We start from the raw sequence: 22,438 nt of genomic DNA on the forward strand, positions 1-22,438 counted from the left end.
ATAATGAATTCCGGAACCTCACAAACACCAAGTATCTTGTGAGGCGAATGCCTAACCTTTCCACATGATTGAATCTAACTGGATCCATCCACACACATTACAATACTGAGGTCTCATACCTAAATACCTAGCTAGGTGTTGAATAGGAAATGAATTGGGAAGACCTGTTGATTTTATCCTTCCAACACAATCATTTCTCTCCAGAAATTCTTCTTAATAACAAGTGTTATTGCCACAGAATTCGAGCTGACTATGCCCATTTCCCATCGCTTTGTGTCAGGAAGACCTTTGAGATTAAATTTTGATTTTTTTTAAAGACAAGCTATTCGGGTGCTATCCTTGAATACGATTGTGGATTGGTGGAGAATAACTTCTTCATTGGCCCAGTAGCTTTAAAGAATGAAAGAGATCATAATTGCTATTCTTACCTTTAAATTCAAGGCTATAGGAGCGACAAGCTCATTCTTGACACTGTGGTAGAGGAAGACAGATCAAGTCCCATCCACAAGGCAATTGAGAACAAGAAAGTGACAGGGCATACAGGTTTGGCCCAGAATCACGCCAGGAGATTAGAAGTGTTTGGGCACCAGAACCTTCTCCTAACAGAGCCGTACTGAGGGAAGACAGCTTTGCAGAAGTAGTAATGTGAGCTGCAGAAGCCAGCCACACTCAAACTTGTCTATTTAATTATGCTGAGCAGTGATCTTCATTATGTAGAGTCCCAGAAGCTTGGGAGAGGAGAGAACCATCATCCTTTATGTTCAAAGAATTACTGTGGTTGAAAGAAGCTGCTTGTGTAAGAAAGATTGTACGAGCAGAATGTTCAGTCTTCCCTGAACCAAACCCAAGTGATGGAAATGTGGCCCTGTGGCTATAGCCCTAGGAAAGAGCAGCTCCCTTTGTGTTTCTGGCCTGTGGAAGCCATGCAATAGCTCTCTGATTTGAACATAATACAGTAGGTTTTAAAGAAATGGGCTGTTGTCCGTTTGTATTAGGCACACGGTTATATGTTCTACTTGTAAGATTTTGTGTTCAGCCAAGGGTCATTAGGATCGTCCCACTGAGCACAGGAAGGTCTACTAAGAGGTTTTTCAGGAAGATCATGAAAAAGATACCTCTAGGAAGGAAAAAAAATACTTGCAACAAATGATATATGTACATGAAAGAAATACTAGCTTTGTTTTACTAAATTTGTAATGAAGAAACACAGTTGCTATTAAAGAAAATTAGGCTGAAATGAAAACTATTTCAGTAAGACTATTTGATATTCTCTTACCATGGCTATATTTCAACATATCAAAAAGGAAAGTTTAAAAAAATACGAAGACTGTATTATAATTAAAAATTACATTTTCTAAGTACTTTTAACAATGTGGAAATAAGAATTTATAAAAACCAGAAGAGATTTGTGATAAACTTATATAACAAAGACTTATCCAAAACATGGAAAAAAATTAAAAATTATTTATAAAAAGGAAGACTGTAACAATGAGAAACAACTCTAAATAACCATTTTATGAACTATATCATCCATGGGGTCAATAGAGACAGGCCCCATCACCTGCTCAGAACATGCATATTCTGTGATCCAGTAATTATTAGCCTATTCAGTCAACAAATAAAAGCACATGTTCATTCTCCCTCATTATCACAAAAAATATTTGTAACATTCAGTCTCAAAATTACTAAAAAAATCTTTGTATTGGTACTTTCAACTTTCCCAAAACTCACACATACACACACACACACACACACACACACAAACACACACACAAGAAATATGTCTTAAATACACCTTTGTATTGGTACTTTCAACTTTCCAAAAAAATAACAAATGATACCCTTGTACAGGCAACTAATATGAAGAACTATAGCATGAAACCTCGGAGTGTACTAGTCTCCGATATCAACCTTTATGTAGGGCATTGGGAAATTGCTTGCTCCAAATATTTGCTGATATGATGCAATTCCAATGTGACATAAATGACTTCTCACTAGGCTAGGGATCCTTCCTCCAACCCTCATCCCAGACTATTCAAATGGAGTTTAACCCATGTGAAAACTTGTCAGTAGAAGAATTTAGACAGGAAACGAAAATTGCAGAGCTGGTTGAATGGAAATCAATTCAGGGCTAATTTAAGAAGCTTCTAGGGGGGGAAAATGCTGAGTTTACAAACTGAAATAGAAAATGACCACTGTCACATTTCAGTTTTAAAAAATGATTGATTCTTTTTCTCTCCATCATTTCCGTGGTTGGAGAATGTTTGCGAGCGGGAGCAGCGACGACTATGGCCAGTTTGTTCTTAGTGTTCCATCAAGGTCAAGGACAAAGAATCAATACTCTGAGCACTTCCAGCATTGCTAAGGTGACAGGTAGCATTTCTGAATAAGATTGTTTAAGATACTTGATGAATCACACACATGAGTGTGCACACGCACACACACACACACACACACAGAGAGATAGAGAGATAGAGAGAGAGAGAGAGAGAGAGACCAAGAGAAAGAGCAAGAAAAGACCTGTTGGCACAGTAAGAAAAAAAATGGGGAGGAACAGGCTGAGGACATGTCTCGGTGATAGATCACTTCCCTTTCATGTACATGGCCCTGAGTTAAAGTTCACATTTCACCAAATAAAAAGAGGTGGGGCTACGAACACAACAGGAACCATCATTCTTTATTAAAAGAAGCAACATGATCTGATGTTTGGAATTATTTAAAGGGAATGGAGATGTTTACCCCATAGATTCTGTAGTTTCCAGACTAATTTTGAAAACTTGCTCCAAAAAGGGTTTTTTTGTTCACTGTTGTTTCTCCACTGTGAACCATATCTTACAGTCCTATTAGGTGGAGCTGATTATTCTGACATTTGGAACTAAAGGACTGTTAAAGTCATTCTGTTCTCACCTCTAAGATAGAGCCCCACCTCTCCTTGCAGTCATCATTACCTGACTTCTATTTCAGTTGTCACAAACAACAGCTGGCTGGGGTGGCTTACATCTTTTCTGATGTGTTTTCTGTTTATTTCTACTGGTTTTCCTCAGCAATGAAGGCTCAGCTCTTGTTTCAGAATTCTGCTCTCTGGTGCAAACACACTCTCTGACTGGCCTTCAGTGGCAGGGATGAGGTCAACAGTCAAGAAGGCATAGAATTCTTTTCTGTACCTCACTACACTGGCCACTCCTGAGAGCTGACCAGAACTCTTAATATTGAAATGTTAAAAATCTCATATATGTGAGATGGCAATAAACTATCAACATACTAGCTGGTGAAGTGGAGAATATGACTGATCAAATTAAGATATACTCAGATATCTGCAACTTTTATTTGTGTATATATGGGTTTAAGTTAACATCGCAAAAAAAAAAGCCCATATTCCAAAAAGCTATTAAAATTTCTAATGTTTCAAGAAGATAGTTTTAGGAAGCAACTATTTTTGGTTTTGGAACATCCCATAATAACTTCCTATCCATGCATCCAGGAAAGATGTGTTCTTCCAGCTAAATGCTGGCCTAGCAAATAAATCACTCTTATACTAGGCCTAACTTAGAATTCAAGTCTTTCCATACACCTAGAGCTTGTGCTTCTGTGTGAATCAAAATATTTTTATTTCCTTCCCTCTCCAGATTCAAAGGATTTTTATTAGAATAACACCATGCTGAAGGCTGTCATCTTACTTTCCACAATTATGTTGACTTCACTAGTTTATCCCTACACCCAAATATAAATGACAGTCATTATGCACACTTGAAAATACTGATTAGTCATAATTATTTCTATGATGGACGGATGAACTACAAATTAAACTCTCGAACTTGTAAGTAAAGGGGATTAAATTACCCTTTAAAATTTCAACCAGAAAATCAATTACATTGTATAATGCAGAGAGACTCTCACTCACCCATGGAACACCCCACTCTGAGAAGAGAATGAAACTTAACTCAGTTCTACTTATTACTATGTGAAGCAAGAGTTCCCAAGCAAACTGCTCCTGCACACATGATGTCTTACACAGGCTCTATGAATGGAAAAGCCAGGCTTCATGGTGAACATATGCTTATAGGGCTGGTGGGGTTTTGTTCAAGAAGAGGGAGGCTGCAAGATGTTTGCACAGCTCGCACTTTATCAGAAATATGAGACCAGTGAACAGCTTTAATCGCAGCCATGAATTAAGATAAAGGGGAAAAAAAGAAGAAGAAAAAAATCTTCAGATGAAATTGAAAAGTCGGTAATAATATGAGGAAGAAATAAGCATCTTGCATGAAAGAATGCTGTCATGGGAAAGTCATAAAATGCTGAGAGCAACAACCGATTCATTTGCAAGTTGTATGCAGTTACACATCTACTTCAGCTGGGGCTGCTGGGAGCGCTCACACAAATCTTCAATAGCCTGCTCCCACTGGCTTCCTTCCATCCATGTCCCTCGTAGCAGGAAATGAGAACCAAGGAAGTAAATAAGCTAGGAAGTAAATAGTCCATCCCTTAATATTAGATCCGCATGCCCTGCAAGGGCCTCCCATGATCCAGCGTAGAGCTCAACCCAACTTTCCCTACATTCCATCACATTGATTCTCTCCAGCCATATTGACTTATTCCTGTTCTCTATGCTCTGTCAAACTCACCGTTACCGCTCACGATTCCATCTTCCGAGAAGTTCACGGGGTCCATCTCTACTCTACTTCCTCTGGTGTCAACTCAAGTCAACGCTACCTCTCCACTACCCTGTTTGAAATGGAAATGCTCAACACTAATCATGGCCCTACTCACTATACTCCTGCTTCTGTTTCTACCTTGCTTTCTTTCACTATTAGAATATATATGCATATATATACATATGCATATATATATTCTATTCATATATATATATTAATTTCTCACCATTGGCTAACTCTTTCACTGAAATATCCTCATAGGGTGGCAGAGAACCTTTTGCTCATAGTAAGTGCTTCATTAAATTCTCTCTAATTACTGATGATATTTTACTAGTTTGTCACCCACTGAGCTCTAATTCAGTGTAACCTTTTTAATTATAATTTGTCTCTCATGGAGTCTGCCTGCAAGGCAAAGAGTCTTTAGTGGTAAACTTATAAAAAGGAATACAATTATTTGTTTGATAGGAGCGTTGTAGATTGGAAGATTAATATTTTGTGTTGTGTACACTGTTTGTTGAACTTGAAAGGTATCCTCTCCTGAGAGTAGTCTACTCGGTGGTAGGGGTAATAACAAAAGCAGCCCCTTAGGTGGTATTTTTGACAGTCAGGTATCACTACATTGCATTATGTCATTGCATGCAGTTACATCTAAAATGCATCCCCTCTCTGTTTCAACACGTCTACCTCAGCTGGGGCTGCTGGGAGTGCTCACACAAATCTGCAATAGCCTGTTCCAACTGGTTTCCTTAATATTAGATCCGCATGACCTACAAGGGCCTCCCATGATCCAGTATATAGCTCAACCCAACTTTCCCTGCATTCCGTCACATTGATTCTCTCCAGCCATATTGACCTCCATCACCTGTAAGAATGAAGACCTTTTTTATTCATTGCAACTAGAACAAATATCTCTTTTTTTCACTGCCTTTGTCCTAAACATAATCAAGGTTTCTATTGTTTAAATTTCCCAGTGGCATAGCCACCCTAAGTCTGAACACATATGGAGATGTCAAAGGCCCGACTAATTGCCTCCATAAAGATGAAATCTCTTTGATTCTTAGCCAAATTATTGTACATGATTGATGGCAAAAGGCCCAAGCCTGTTCAAAACAGTTTTCTGATGTCATACGATACTTCATTACCACCACCTGAAATCAAATTAAGTCCAGGATTCCTATCAGGTACAATATATAGTGATGCCATCTCTCGGAAGTTGAAATTCCTCCCAAGGAGGAAAGGTCATCTACAGGCAAACTGCAACATATTTCACTGAAAAATTCGAGGACAATTTCAGCCTTCTCAATTTCTAAGAATAGTAAGGCTATTTCCAAGCCACTGACAGATTTTAAATTGCAGTACCTTTTTTGTTGTGACCATCTCTCATTTTTTTTTTTTTTTTTTTAGAATTCAAGAGATATCTATGTCCATTTCCTGACGGAGCTTCTAGTATGGCATTAAGAGAAAAGTTATATATTTCTTCCAAGTATACTTTATGGTTTCTCTACTCTTAAATAAACCAGCTGAGTGGCCATAAGTCTGTGAGTAGAATATCTATCAAGGTGCTTTCGTTGTGGAAGCTATTCATTAAATTTGTTTTCAGGGAAAGAATAAATAATGAAAATAATGAGGACATAAATTTATTAGAAGACCTAAATATGTCTTTGTCAGATGTGTCACTGGCAAGCTCATTTCTTTCAGTGAAAGGATGCTAATAAGATTGTTAGGCAGCTGAAGGTGTAAGGGGGGAAGCAGCCGATGAATTCTGCTCTAAATATAGCCATTAAAGATGTCTTGGTTATAATTTCTGATAATTCATCATTTATCCTGCCTAATCGTGTCTCTGAGTCTTTGTTTACATTAAAATGTATGAGCTGGGATCAGATAAACGATAATCCTTGAACTTCATGGTCTGTAACTTCTGCAAAAGTAATTAGCAAGATGCAAAAGAAAATTAAACCCATGGAGAGGAATTTCAGCCTGGCATCTGCAAACACTGAGCCAGTGGACATTATAAAGTAAATTATCAGAAGAGAGCTGATAATAAAATGGACAAAGTAGAAGAGAAGCTGCTGAAACTGAGCTCTGAGGTCTGACTTTTTATTCCTTTCCTACCACTGGCCTGGTTTTGATACAACAGGTCCAAGTTGGGAAGAAATATCACTGGCTGGCATTATAGGGGCTTCTTATTTCTGAGGACAGAGGTTGATGTATCCCAGATCACACTAAAAGCCCTGATGGAATATGCAAAACATGACATGTTATGCAACCTCTACATTTTAAGAAATTGGGTGTGCAGAGTAAGGAGGACATGGTTGCAGAAAAATTCACATCTCTCAACTAGGTTGGTTTCAGGACATAAGTCATTCCCCAAACTCCAGCCACCCTACCCCAATGTAGAGTCGGGATAATACCCATTACATGGATTGGTTATTAGGAAGGAATGGGGAACTTGGTACAGACTGAACCTGGATTTTCAATAAGTAATGTTTTGTCTCTACTTTTCCATATTTATCACCATTTTTTTTTTGAGTTGGGATTTTTTTTTATTGTGGCTCATCTCTAGACACACATGCCTTTGGTGTTTTAGAAGAGCAACTTACCAACAAAGAGTTGGCTATTGAGCTGTAACAGGACGTGGCCGTCCGTGGGAGCAGCTTGTATCTTCGGAGGGAGCTCATCCACCTGAAGAGATGCCTCTTTCATGTTCCTCTCCACTCGCACGTGATGCCACTGGTTGTCATTGAAGTGGGTGGGTGAGTGCACAGAGAGTTCAAAAGGCCCGTTCCCCACGTCAAATGAGAAGGTGACTGCTGTGGGTGCTGGAAATATCAGATAGGAGGGGTTTCCAGGTAAGTCTTCCATACACTTACAACAATGCCTCACAGCAATTATCAGACACAAGGCTTACATTACATAAAAGCAAGCATCCAAACAGACTCGACTCTCTTGAGATGGAATGAGGTGGTGAAGTGTATTTGGGGGTAAAAATAATAGACTTTTAAAAGTTCCTCCTCTGAATTAATCTTTCACATTGATATACATTCAGCTGTTCAGAGACAGCACAAAACTGGCACCCATAATGGATTATACAAAAAAAATCGCTTCATTGATTCAAAGTTTATATCATTTAACAGCAGGAGACACGCATTGGATGTTATGCTATTAATAGCAGCCCATGAATATATCAAAATAATAAGCGGTTCATTAAGTAATTTTGTAATTAATATTAGTCATTAACTGAAAATTTGTCTTCAATTTTAATTACTTCACCTTAAACTTTTTCCACTGCTAATGAATTTATCAATATTTTTACTGAGTTATCACTTGTTAAATATTCAATTATTTTCTTAGAAAGTAGCTTTTTTTATATAGATAAAATGTATGAGCTCCTAAAAGTTAACTGAAGAATTCAGGGCTAGATGACTGTGTCCCACGACCTTTCTGGAAAGGATACTTACAGCGTAATTCTACTCGTATGAAGTCGGTGATTCCAAGGTTCTCTAAAAACACCCCAGATAGGGCTGTGGTCTTGAAAAAGAAGGACACATCGGCACTGAGCTCTCCACGGAATGTGGGGAAGTGGAGGTAGGAAGCCTCAGTGTTAAAGGAAGCTGCGTTCCAAAACGGCCCTGTTTAGACAAGTACAGAAAAGAACAGACTCAAGGAGAAAACAAATCCGCAACCTACAAAGGAAATTTCTAACTAGAACTGTGTTTTCTCCATTTAGCAGCCTGGTTAAAAACGTCACTCATCCATCCAATATAAACCTCTTTCCTTGTTCACTACGTACAGACACACAGGCATAGGACGAGAGAGCCTACAGAGTTGAAAACCTGAATTCTTTCCAACATACAGCAGGAAAGCTTCCTACAGAAATGCCTACAATACAAGAAAAAAAAAAACCTGCAAACAAAAATTCTATCTTCCCTGTCCTAAGATAAAGTAATATCTGAAGAATCTGCTAGGTCTTAATTAATTGCTTAATATTTTTGTATCTTGAAAACGTAGACACCTAGTTGTTACAACCCAAAAACTCCCTACAGCAGCTCCTCGCAAACAACACTTGCCATTAAATTAGATTCTCAACTATCCCTATTACTGGCCTTGCCAACTTCACACTGAAATCCGGCATTCTAAATATGCTTTCACGTAATTAAAGACCAAAACACACTTGGACTATGTACCACAGTTGTGCTTAGAAAAATGCATTTTTCATTCAATAATAGTCACTCTGTTTTGCTTATGACAGGGAAGTAGGTGAAAGCTTTCTCTAAATGTTTACAAGTATTCAATACTTAAGAATAGATGGAAATTGAAGCTTGGGATATCTGTTTAGAGACCTGGGGAAAAAACCCAAACACATAGGGGCTGGAGAGATGGCTCAGCAGTTAAGACTCTGTACTCGTTTTACAAAAGACCCAAACTTGATTCACATCACCCACAGCAGGCAGCTCTCAACCTCCATAACTCCACCTCCAGGATATCCAACACTCTCTTCAGATCTCCACAGTTACCTCAACCCAGGTCTCATCACACCGCACCCCTCAACACACATCAGAGTAATGAAGAGTATATATAAAGTCTATGTTAATTGCAATCGCTGTCTAAATACAGTGTTTCCATCTTGACTAGCACTGGTGGATATTTGCAATTATTCTTTTGAAAACAGAAATATTTGAGTGTATGAGGGAAGAAATATGGAAAATGAAATACAAAGTCACAGGCGGGGCTGTCGGGATGAAATCCAGATGAATCTATTGAGTTGATGTGGAGAATTATCAGAGAAATGAGCTATGAGCCTCAGCTGCCATCAGAAAGTTCTCAGCACATCAACTAGGACGAGGGGCATCCTTAGTTTGAAGCCTCTCCACCCACCCTCTCAGCAAGGAATAAAATTCTCCTATCTAAATTACCTCCCCATAAGAAAGATATATTGGTCATCCAGAGCCAGTAGCAGGTGTTTTAAAGAAAGAGTTCATTATGGTAGCAGAGACCCAGCTACCTGAAAATCACAATCTTGACCTGTTTCTCTACATGTCCCTTAGATTTTTGCCTTGTTTTCTGTTAACCCTGCAAAGAACACTGTATAGGTCTGTTGTTTGTTTGTTTTCTTTCTGCTTTTTTTTTTATAAAATAGACCTGACTCAAAAGTCAAATTTCTGCTACATGTGGACAGTTTAAAACTGAATTTATTCAGTTGGAACAAACCTAATTCGTGATATCCCACCTCCTCACGCACAGCCAAGTGAATTTACATGTTATCTGAGTTCTGCCATGGCTATGTCTTACATCCTTTAAATAGTTACTTCTGTACTAGACCCTTAGATCATATAAGTCTATGAAAGGAAGCACAAAATATAAAAAAATGTCAACGAAGAGGTAACAGCATATTTGTGCTCGTTAAATTGCTTACCTGGTCTTTTATAAGGAACAACATGGCTTTCTCTTGAAATACTAGATATAAAGTCAAAGTGTGTGACTTTAAATTATGGAATATTGCTAAGTATGATCTCATATGCTTAGAAAGAGAATGATCAGGACCAAGTTTTCAGTTATGTAATATTATTTTATTATTATATTTATACATTATAAAATCAAGATTCCATTTGCTGCATGATGTATTATAATTAACTAAAGCTTCATATGGAAAAATTCAGGAAATGGTTGAATCTCAAGGACAATCATTGAATTGCTTCTCTCTATACAATAAATGCTCTCAGGTTAGTGAAAACAGTGTAGCTTTAGGACGCTAAAACACTCTTACAGACAATACTATGTTTTGTTTATTAAGTTGGCCCCATTTTACAAATTCACAATAGGTAGAGATGGAGGTAAGAACAATTCACAAGATTAAGAAACAGAGGCTAATTCGAGACAGCTATAAAGAAAACCAAGGTCAACAATTACACTGAAGGAAAGGTATGTTTAATGGCATGTAATGTCTCAGCGCCTTATGTCCAGTACACCCAAGAGAATTTGGGCAGTCTCAGAGAAAGGAGCCACGGAAACAGGAGCAAGGAAGAGGCAGAGATCTGTAGTCACAGCAGGAAACTGTCCCCATAAGAGGATTCTGTAAGGAAGGGGGTTGGAGAGTCCCTAAGCTGCACAGGAGCAGTTCTGAAGTATTGCATGATTTGTTGCTAGGCAAAAAGATACTTCTTTTAAAAATTACCTCAATGAGAACATAGGGAAGGCTAGGCTGAAGGGGTTGGCTCAACTGAGTAAAGAAGTTGTTATGTAAGCACAAGGACCTGAGCTCAGATTCCCAGCACCCACATAAAACCAGGTATGCAGGATGCTTCTATCATCCCAGGGCTAGGCTAGGGTAGACCAGTGAGCTTCATGCTCAGTGAGAAACACACTCTTCTCACAGTGTGGAGAGTGACTGTGGTAGACACCTGATGTCAACCTCTGGCCTCTATGTGCATGTGAACACACGTGCATTAACATGTACACACAAATAATACATCAAGATGCATTGTAACACATTACTATATAGTGATAATGAACTAAATGATAAGTAAAATATCTAATTAAACAAATATGAATCAGTAAAGAAAAATGCTCCCTTGGCAATCTTGCCTTTTAGATTTCCATAGCTATATAATGTATATTCATCTATCATATATCAGGGTGAAGATTTATTCCTATTTATATAAAATAGGAACATATAATGAATATCTGATTTTATGTGTAAATATTTTTACAAAGAACCTTAAAGAATTAGAGTTTAGCACTATTTAATACTATATGTACTTTTTTTTTTTTTCGAGACAGGGTTTCTCTGTGTAGCCCTGGCTGTCCTGGAACTCACTCTGTAGACCAGGCTGGCCTGGAACTCAGAAATCTGTCTGCCTCTGCCTCCCAAGTGCTGGGATTAAAGGCGTGCGCCACCACTGCCTGGCTAATACTATACGTACTTTTAAAAAGTTTCTAAGCATTTAGTTCTCTCATAAGTAGAATGGCTTTTTAAAAAGAATTCTAGAAATAGGAGCATTTTCTTAGGGTTGGGGATATAAATAAATCAAAGGAGACTGATGAGAATCATATATATATATATATATATATATAATATTAAAATATGTAATATTAAAATATATATAATATTAAAATATTGAAGTGAGAATGAGAATCATATATATATAATATTAAGATATATAATATTAAAATATTGAAGTGAGGATTATTTTAGCAGTCAAATGGATCTTCTAAATATTTATGGGCCATTAAAATGAGCTAGAAAATAGAAGTTTCTTAACAGAAATAAAACACCAAGATTAATTACATGTTGCTCATTGGAACATGAAAACCTATGTATTGGTTTAATAATTCACTGGTTCCTCTTTTTAGCACTTCTGTTATTGTTTTCAACAATTTATGAACCTCCATAGAAATCCATATGTGTAAAAATGAGGGTGAAGCAAATGAAGTCTGGCTGGGGAGAATCACAGTGTGTGGATTATAGATCAGTAGAAAAGAGAGTAAAGCTACTCGTGGGTGTTTGCACACAGTAAAATACCCCTGCTGTCTCCTCCAACACATTCAATATAGTTGGTATGATTTTTACCTCTTACAAAAGTAGAGCAGAGATTGTCTTTGTAATCAAAGGATTTTAAAACTAATCTGCAGAGTATGCTTTGTTTTATTCTTACATTAATTTCATAGAAAAGTGGATATTAGTAACAAAGGAAAGAATATATATATATTCTTTCCTTTGTTACACACACACACACACACACACACACACACACATATATGACTTAAATTTTCAAGGACAGACAATCTTATTTTACAAAAAGCTGGAAGAATAGAATTTGTGTGTTGTGTATTTATATTTGTGTGTGTATGGCCACAAGCATGCATATATATATACAAAGAGTCAAAGGTCAACTGAAGTTGTCATTCTTCAGGATCTGTCCACTTCATTATTTGGGGTGACAGGGCCTCTCACTGGGAGGAAGATTTCTGAGTCTCATGGGCAAGCTACACTAATCAAATCTGTAAGTGCCCAAACTCAGTAAGAGATAGCCTGGTCAACAAACCCCAGGTATCTACCTGTATCTGTCTCTACAGGGCTTTCTAAAGGGTGCTTGAATTGAATTAACATGTCCATTCCCTATAGCAAGCATTTTTTGACTGAGCTATCTTCCCAGCTCAATTTTGATGCAAGCATCCACCTACTAGGTACAAAAAGATGTATAAAATTGTAAACAAAACGAGCAAAGTTGATTTAACTTTGGTGTTGCTTATTCATACTTCATTTCTGTGAGCAACATTGGAAAGTGTATAAGGTTGTGTTAGATACCAGAAAAGAGATTCTCCCACACATCATACCCTCTTTAACTGAAGCAACTTAAGTTGAACTATCTAACAACCACATACTAATATGCAAAGAAGGATGCATTTCAAGTGCAAAATACATCTGGTCTACCCAATACTGATATGCATTAACATATGTAGCTATGGAATAAAGTTTGAGTCCAGTTACCCATTTGAGAAGAAGAAAATTAATCAATAGATCATTTGTAACCAGCCTTAGATATTTAAATAACATGAAATAGAGTTGTTTTGGTAGAAGCAAGATAAATACGTGCAAACTAAGAGCTTTCTGTTGAGCATATGCCAATGAAAATGAACTTCTTTTATTCACACATTTAATGTCAAAAATAGACACTCAGTATATTGTCAGAGAATACTATTAAAATATTTTAATACTCTCATGGACTATAAATGAAAGAGCTCATAACAGCTCTCTATATTTGCAAACATACATACTTTATATTAGACTCGTCAGTGTTTTTTAATTATAATAAATTGGCCCTTCAAATACATTTGTAGCCAGACATACCAGATTCTGTTTTCCATGCCCAGAGGAAACTTATCTATATTCATTAATTTGATGAGGAATTTCACTGACTATACTCACCAAAAATAAGAGTTAGTAAGTTATTCATATTTATTACCTAATGACTCCTGCACATATGACTTAATTATATAATACAGTCTTTGCTTGAATATATATATGTAATATATATGTATATAATATATATATGTATATAGTATATATACATATATATATATTATATATTATATATATATATACACACATATCCTTTAATGTACACCCTATGTAAACACATAAACACATGCTGGATATAGCACAATGACAAATGAGAACACTATATGCTAATTTGCAAGCACCACGTATGGCTAATGCTTCTTATGAATTCCATGTTCTTAGAGGGTAATTGTGGAACTGCTCTGTTTCCAAGCATACAACATCCCATCTTTCATCCTTGAACTTCTATAAAAATAAAGAGCCCAAGAGACATTCTCTGATCACCCAGTTCACCTCTTCGTCTCCCTGTTATCACTATCTACACTCTACATCCTCTGTGTAGAATTCCAAACTGTTCCAATTCCAAAGACGTCTGTGATTGGTCTCTTCCTCCAGTACAATTGTGCTATTAATTCTCCCATCTTCCAAACTCCATTCTGTGATATTACTTTCTTCCTGCCCATTACTAATTTCCCCATTGTTTTGCACCCACTGTTTGATGAGCCTATTCTAGGCTCTAATCTCCCACGCCCAGCTCAACTAACTCTCCTAAACAAGCCATTGTCAATGTCAGTGATGATCTCTGCATTGTTCAATTCAGTTGTCACAATTCTCACCTTATGTAAGCTATCGGCATTTAATGTAGTTGATTGTGCTTCCTCCCTGGAAACACCGCTTTCATGTGGAGCCCAGGACACCCACACATTTCTACCTTTTGCATTCGGTCTTCCTCCCTTCTTCCTCCCCACCACCTCCACTTATCACTTCTGGAATATCTCATGACTCTGCCCCTATACATCTCCATCCACAGTAACTCCAGCTGATCTATTCTCTGGATGTAAGCATATTTATTATATATGAGCATATGTCTGAAGCCTGGAACTTTTAACGTGACAACATCACATCTCTATTTCAATGACTGATGACATCTTGGCTTTTAAATGTCTAAAAATGAAGCTCCTTGCAAGAATTCCAACTTCTTGACCCTGGAAGGAGTGTTTCCCATTTCAATCAATGTCAGATCTATGCTTCTAACTATCCTATCAAACACATCTCTGTCATATTCTTTATATTTCCTCTTGAAAATGACATCAATCCATCAGCAACTTAATTAACCCTCCCTTTACACAATGTCCACAATCACACCTCTCACCATCGCACTGCTCTCCAAGTCACTATGATGTTTCGACATAGTTAATAATGTAGCAATCACCCACCATCTTGTTTTGGTCTTAACTCTGCTGAATCTCACTAAAACATAAGTCATTGTGTTCTCTTACTCAAAATTCTCTAGCATCCTCCAAGCTCACTGAAGCTGAAAATAAATATTTCCAACCCCTCCCTAGCATGATTACCAGTTTCCTTTACCACTTGTAACTTGCTCACTGTGCCTCAAACAATCTGTTACATGAAAATACACATTCATACACTTCTATCAGCTACATCCCCATGTCTGTATCACTGCTCTGGGCTCCTCTTATTTTGAGACTCTTTCAAACATGTACTCAATCCTTGTTTCCTTATTGACTTCAGTCTTGACTTTATTTGAATGTTGCCTTCTCAATGATCCTTAAATAATCATCTCATTTAAAATTTCCTTCCTTCTGTATTAATTTTACTATTTTTACTTGACAGCTCTTGGTAGCGTCTATATCATAACATATATCTTATGGGATTATTGTCTTCTCTTTCTAAGAGAAAGTAAATGCCAAGAATATGCATAAGAATGTTCTCTCTCTCTCTCTCTCTCTCTCTCTCTCTCTTTCTCTCTCTTTCTCTCAGTGCAAGTAGTCTATCAGTCAATACTTGTTGAAGAAAATTATACACTTTCTCTTGTTATCAGAGTGATTAGAAACCTAAGAATAATTCCTATTTCAATGTTCATTATTCATCTTATCTTGTTGGACTTTTTTGTAGTTTCTTAATGTTGCCATCTTATCATCTAACCCTTCCTCTTCTCCCCCTCCTTCCTTACTTCTCTCATTTTTTCCTGTTCAATTAAAAAAAAAAGTTGAGTAGATTCCTTGGAACACATAAAATTTAAAAATAAGAATTTATAGAGTGTGGGGGTTTATCAGACACAGAGAAGATAAGAAACTTGTATTATCTTATTATGTGTTGAAATGGAATTGATCCCTACTTCTTTAGTGGCTCATAGGTAGACTACCAACTGGAAGGAAGTGTGTCAAATGGAAGAAAAGTTAAGAAAATCACTGGTCAATATCTTTTTCCTAGTCTGAGCACCTAACTTCTGCAAAGTTATTTATTGCATCCAGAAATCTTTGATTATGTAATGTATCATTGGCAGCTGTGCTCTTGAAGGCCACTAGACCAGTCAATACAGACAAGCTGAATTTCAGAGACTCAAATGTTTCTTAGAACAAGAAACTCTCAACCATCTTTCCTAACTTGATAGATTTTATGGGTAATTTCCCCCCAAAACTTCAACACAACTCAGTAGAAATACATTTAATAAAAGTTATTGAAAGCCTCAAATGTCCCAAAAGTAACTAAGAAGAGAAATTTGGAACATTTGCAAAAACTCCTTAAAACATAGGATGTATAAACCTTCTAGGTCATTGTATCTGTTTCACAGAAAAATATCAAATGTATAACACTTGGATGCATTTTTATTAAATAATGACCTTTAAATGTAGTTTTTCCTTCAAGCGATCACCTAAAAAGGGCAAGTCTTCCTTAAAGTGGAAAATTTTGTTTAACCTCATATTTCTCCAAAGTCTTCAATGCAAGAAATTAAAAAATACTGTCCACCAATTTCTAAGCAGGGAAAGAAAATAGATCTAGCCTAGAGGGTATTTTGTTATAGTTTTAAGTGTTGAGGCAACTGACAAATGCCTTTCAGAAACAGAACCTGCTTCTGTAGTTAGCCTGAAAGACAGAATGAACAGCTACAAAAAAACAAGATGGCTGCCTTGTTTTCAGTACCAACCAAGTATGAAAATGTGAACAAACCTGGCAGAGGTCAAAAAGCATGGCCCCAAAATGTTACAGTGGTTTCTGCAGAAACGAGCCCATCTATTGGGATGTACTGGAAATTATCAATTCTTCGGTTAAATTTTTAAGACAAGATCAAGAGAAATCAAAACCTGTGTCTACAAAACAACTTAAAAATGACTATAGGACCCTGCTAACACTGTTCAAAAGGTGCAAGGGAGCTATTTCAAATGTTCATCAAATAGTGAATGGATAAAGGGATAAAAAGTATATTTATCTACCCCTATAGTGAAATGTTATTTGTCCATAGAAATAAGATACCAATACATGGTTCAACACAGATGAACTTTAAAATATTGTGGAAACAACCAGTTGCAAAACCATACACAGTTTGTGTTTTGATATACATGAAACAGACAGAATAAGCCAGCCAGTAGAGTTTTTGTTTTAAGTAGCTATGTATGTCTGAGGCGAGAATAAAAGGAAAGTGGATACAGGTTTAATTTGCAGATGATACAGAGTTCTCCCACTAGCTGTGGGGACAGGTGTGTCTCTAAAATGAATAAGCACCACACAGAACGTGGCTGCGTTGTGCACATTTATAAAGGGGGGAGGGGACTGTAGGGCATGTGAGTCACATCTCAGTAAAATTGTTGCCAAGAAAATGAGAATGTTTTAAGACTAAATTGGCTGTTTGCTACTAATCCTAAGGTGACAATTATTCCCAAGCACATGCAGACTCGGGAAAGACAGCACTCACACATCATAGAGGGAAAAATAAAAGAAAACAACAGATACTTGACAACAAAATTCAAGCAGAAATAAATCAAAATAAAAAGCATTCAAGAACAGAGAGGCTTTAATGAGAGGTCTGAGATGATGCTTAAGTACAAGCAACTCTCCAAAGAATAGCAGAGCCAGCAAAACCTGGTTAGTAAGGATTTTTTGTTTTCTAAACAAAAAGCGAAGAAATGCGGGCTATCAACCATTCTGTTTCTCCAAGAAGAAGAAAATGTTTGTGGCTTATAAATGAATAGACTTCTGGAAGAGCACACATTAAGGCTTTGGTGGCTTGCACAAAACTACAGCAGTCAAGGTTCCACTATAGATGTGGAGGGACACATGTGTCCTACCACTAGCCAAGGAGTTATTGACAGCTGGTTGCTGCTAGGGGATGGGAGTCAGTTTTCATTTAGGGGTGTGGTCCCTTTCTGGTCCTCCATACTCCAGTGAATGGTCACATACCCAAGACACTAACAAGAAGCACAAATAGCACTTGATCCATTTCATAAGTAAGGACACAAAGTCGAGTGTGTAGGGAATAGGAATAGATACAAAAGGCTCGTATGAAATTCTCAAAGGACTAATAAAAAAAGAACTTAAATGTGAATAGATTTATAATAAATAAATTCAGAACTAAAATAAATCCATATTCGTACCTGAAAGCATTTTGACAGCCACAGACCGGGCACATCACAAGCAAACGTCTTGGGTAGAATCAGATGTGTATTACGCTGTGTGTAACTTTAAAAATTAGGGACCATCTTCTAAACTACTTTTGTGGAATACACACATCTGCTTATCTTTCAATTGCTTATACAACTCATAGCTTACTCTTGCTTACTCTTTGTTTCTTACCAATAATTCTCAAACCACATACAGATTTCTTTAGATGTGTGTGATGGATCGCTTTCCTTCCTCTACAAACTGCTATTTATTGATTATCTTTCATGCCGTAGTCAAGTACTGGGTACCAGGAACACAAAAATAAATGAGCAATGGACCCTGTTCTTTAAGCACTCAAAGAGAATCGAAGGCTGTATGAGAAATAAGTCGTAGTAATATATTCAACATTTGTCTCAACAGAGGGCAGGAGGTCTGTGTCCTCAAGAGATCTGGGAGAAAAGTTTCATCAAGAATATCCCAAAAGCAGTTGTCTGTGAGTGGGATGTGTTCTAGCTGGACTGCCTTGTCTGGCCTCAGCAGGAAAAAAGCAACTAGCCTCACAGAGACTGGATGCCTCATAGTGGGAGGATACCCAGCTGGGACCCACCCCCCTCAGAGGAGAAGGGAAAGGGAGATGGGGGAAGGATTGTGGGAGAGGGTGACCAGGAGAGGGCAGGGAGCAGAGAACAACAATATCAATCAACAAGACCCTCCAAAGCTCCCAGGGACTAAACCACCAATCAAATAGTACACATGGCTCCAGCTGGATACGTAATAAAGGATGGCCTTATCTGGCATCAAAGGGAGGGAGCCCCTTGGTCCTATGGAGGTTCTGTGACTCAGCTTAGGGGAATGCTAGGGCATTGAGGCAGGGTGTGCCTGGGCAGGTGAGGGAACACCCTCATAGAGGCAGAGGGAGGGGGAAGGAGATGGAGGTTTGTGGAAGGGAAACTGGGAGGGAGGATAACATTTGAAATGTAAATAAATAAAATAACCAATTAAAAAAAATAAAAGGTAGATTAGCTTTAGTTTAGACCTAAAAAATATAAAAATAAAATAAAACATTTTAAAAAAGAAAAGGTTTTTAATCTGAGTGTTTAAAGAGTAAGTTGGGGCTATTTGAGATTGAGGAGGAGAGAAAGAGAGCCGGGTGGGAAAGGCATCCCAGCAGGTTCTTTGTGGTAGAGGAATCACAGGACAGCAGAACGCCCCTATGATGTCTTTGTGTTGCATGTCCAAAATCACTTAACTTTGTGCATCATACCTGATTACATTTTATCTCCTAAAAGTTTAAGAGGAGTTCTGAAGATTTTTGCAAGGACCGCTGCAATATTAGAGCTCTGGGTCAGTACTACCTGAGACCTAAGCCAGCTGCTGGCTTCCAGCTGGGATTCTCAAGCTATCCTTAGAAAACATACTTGCTTTTCTTTCAGTTTTTTCCCCTCTCACCCTAATCCATCATGGGCTGATGCTTTTGTATGACTACAATAAAAATAAATTGCTAGAAAAACAGAATGAGAAAAACAAAAGCACAAAGCCACCATCTCTTGTCCATTTTTTATTACTGCTCTGTTCAACAGACATAAATTTCTCTGTCCAATGGGCATAAATCATTCTAAAAGCATACTCCGCATCCGGTACCAACCTCATCATTGACTGGGACACAGAGTTTCCAGTGGAGCATCAGACTATAAACCATACTGTCCTAGGGCAATACTATACAGACAGATCCATAGACTGGAAGCTTCCAGAAGGATGTTAGACAAAGCTCTACCCACCCGACCACCTCCTGAATGAGAATCTATGGGAATGAGCTACAGGGCACTGGTATAAATATATGCTGATGTCAGAGCTGTTGATCTACACACTGTCAATGGTATGACAAATTCAAAGACGTTCTCTAGCTCCCGGGAGGCTGAGGAGACATAAAAGCACAAGGTTGAGCATTTCTCAGCTCTCTTCCCACTGGTAAACTTGGATCTTTGCCTTTTATTATTTCCCTCAGCCCTTTCGTGTCTGAAGTAAAGGAAACCTAGGTCTATATTCAGCAAGACTTTAGAATTGAGAGCTAAGGCAGAGGCTCTGTAAGGAAAGTCCTTACCATCCAAGTGTGAATTCAGATCCCCAGAACTCATATGAAGGTGGGTGGTATAACAACAGGCATCTGTAACCACCAGTGCTCCCACTTTGGGGTGAGAAGCAGAGATAAGAGAATTCCTCTAAACCTGGAGGAAAGCTTTCTTGGCTTATTCATTAGAGAACAATAAATGACTCTACCTCCAACAAGGTAAAAGGTTCAGGCTGACACTAGATGCCTACTGACCTCTAAACACACACACACACACACACACACACACACACAGAGAGAGATAGGCAGGCAGGAAAACACAGGCACAGACACATACACATGCACATAGACACACAAGCAGACAGACACACAGAGACACACATACAGAAGCACACAGATACACACACACATACACACACACACATACACACACACAGAAAGAGAGAGTTTGCTTTTCTAAAGATTCTAGAACCCTCCTGGAAAACCTAAGCGCTACTAAGATGCTAGAATCTTTGTCCTTTAATGAATTTGGTATGTGAGGTATGATTTTATGGGTTATGCCCTCTACTGCATCTTACAAAGTTAGTCACACCTTCCATATACCACATGAATGAGCAATTGCCCTCTTAGGATGTTTTTTAGATAAAAATCAAGAACTTGCAGGCATAACTCTATATTGGCTTTATTAATAGTCTTCTAGAGCTGGAAGTACCCAAACACTGCATGAACTAGTAAATGGATATGCATTCCATTCACCACAATGTTGGGCCCCATTTTGGCCCTGGTTTGGGCCTTGAGGACAAACCTTAACCTGGTTGAGTTTCTGTGGCCTTGTGGGAGAGCCTAAGCCTGGCTCAAGTTTTGAGTCCTATCTCAATGACTCAGCAAGACCTGTTTGGCCCTGCTTTTGCCCCACTGTTGCTGACGTAAAGCTTTGCCATTGACCCCATACCTCCGTCATCCTTCCCCGTCTACTATGTCATCTTACCCCACTAAAAACTCCCTCTCCCTATGTTCCAAACTTATATAAGTGAGAGGCTGTAATAAAGTTAAGTTCCTGCTTCGACAATATTCCCTGCCTTGTATGTTTCTTTTGAGCCATCGACACTCGCCATCATGCTCAGCCCTGGAGAGACCTGGCAGGACCAGGACCTCTCTCCTCTTGCCTGGATCTGCTGGCAGGGAGCTGACACCATAACATAGCCATAGGATAACTATTGAATCACAAAGGGGGGCTGAGCTATGGGTACATACAACCACATATATGAATCAAATGTAGTATGTAAAGTTAAAGAATCCAGGTGTAATTGAAAACAGCTTTGAATGATTCCATTGTTAAAGAGTCCTGGAAAAGTTAAAACCACAGCAATATAAAAGGAAGACTTTGGGGGGGAGGGGCAAGGGCTTCTGGGTGAAAGTTTAGCAAGGTATAAAAGGGAACTATTACCATCAGGTGAAGAAAATGTTATCTATGTTAAGTGTGTGGATGGTTTTGTAGCTTTATGCTTTTCTTCAAAATCCTTAAGCATTTTTACATTGTCTAAATGATTCTTTAATATTTGTCACGCACAAAGAACTGGGTCATTAAAAGAACAACATAAATAAGCACATGAAAGATAAAGGTTTTAACACCACATTAATTAAGGATAATAGCATTTACTGGCTTTTCTTCTGCCACAAAAATCAGTTTTACTATTCCAAGCCATCATGCTTCTGAGAAAAGCATCTTACAGTTTTTACATGTGACTTGTGCTGTCAATAATAATGTTAGCAGTGGCATGAACTTTCCCTAACCCACTTGTGCTAAAAACAAGAAGGATCTGAGAGAAGAAATGCTGTCAATTAATTAGGGCGTCTCAAAGCTAGTAGCCAACAGAGTTCACACTCACTTTTAATTTATTTGTGTGTTTCTCAGCATCTCTGTCCTCTCTTCTACAAAATAACTAGAGCTAAGGTTTCCAGCACCTCTAATTGCAACTCTAGATAAATTTCTGGAAAAAAAAAGTATTTAATCCTATTTTCTTTTATTTATTTTATTTATATGCTTATGCTTTTCTGTTCCAAATAATTTTTAAAAATCTTATCTCAATGAATGATAGAACCAGTTTTACTCCAAGCAGAAAGTCATGGGTTATCCTTAAGCTCCTAATTCTGAGCTTTCCATCTACTCATATGGAATTTACTTCCCTAACTAATCCTCTTCTTTCTTAAATCCTGGCTTGAGTCCTCCCCTTTTCCTTTTCCATGGTAGTACAACAA

At 37.9% G+C, this 22,438-nt stretch overlaps 1 protein-coding gene across 6 annotated transcripts in view; it reads right to left on the reverse strand.

Annotated features, from left to right (window-relative positions):
* The window catches only part of Cntnap4 (contactin associated protein like 4), a 290,486-nt gene that overhangs the window by 32,515 nt on the left and 235,533 nt on the right, over nt 1–22,438 (reverse strand). For all 6 annotated transcript variants that reach the window (XM_028768648.1, XM_028768649.1, XM_028768651.1 and 3 more), the window contains 2 exons: nt 8,111–8,281; nt 7,253–7,471 (listed from right to left, as the gene is read on the reverse strand). In XM_028768648.1, the coding sequence (XP_028624481.1) occupies nt 7,253–7,471; nt 8,111–8,281 (390 nt within the window). The remainder of the gene's footprint in view (nt 1–7,252; nt 7,472–8,110; nt 8,282–22,438) is intronic.

This window comes from Grammomys surdaster, unplaced genomic scaffold, assembly GCF_004785775.1.
Source record: "Grammomys surdaster isolate TR1022 unplaced genomic scaffold, NIH_TR_1.0 187, whole genome shotgun sequence".
Classification (NCBI taxonomy): domain Eukaryota; kingdom Metazoa; phylum Chordata; class Mammalia; order Rodentia; family Muridae; genus Grammomys; species Grammomys surdaster.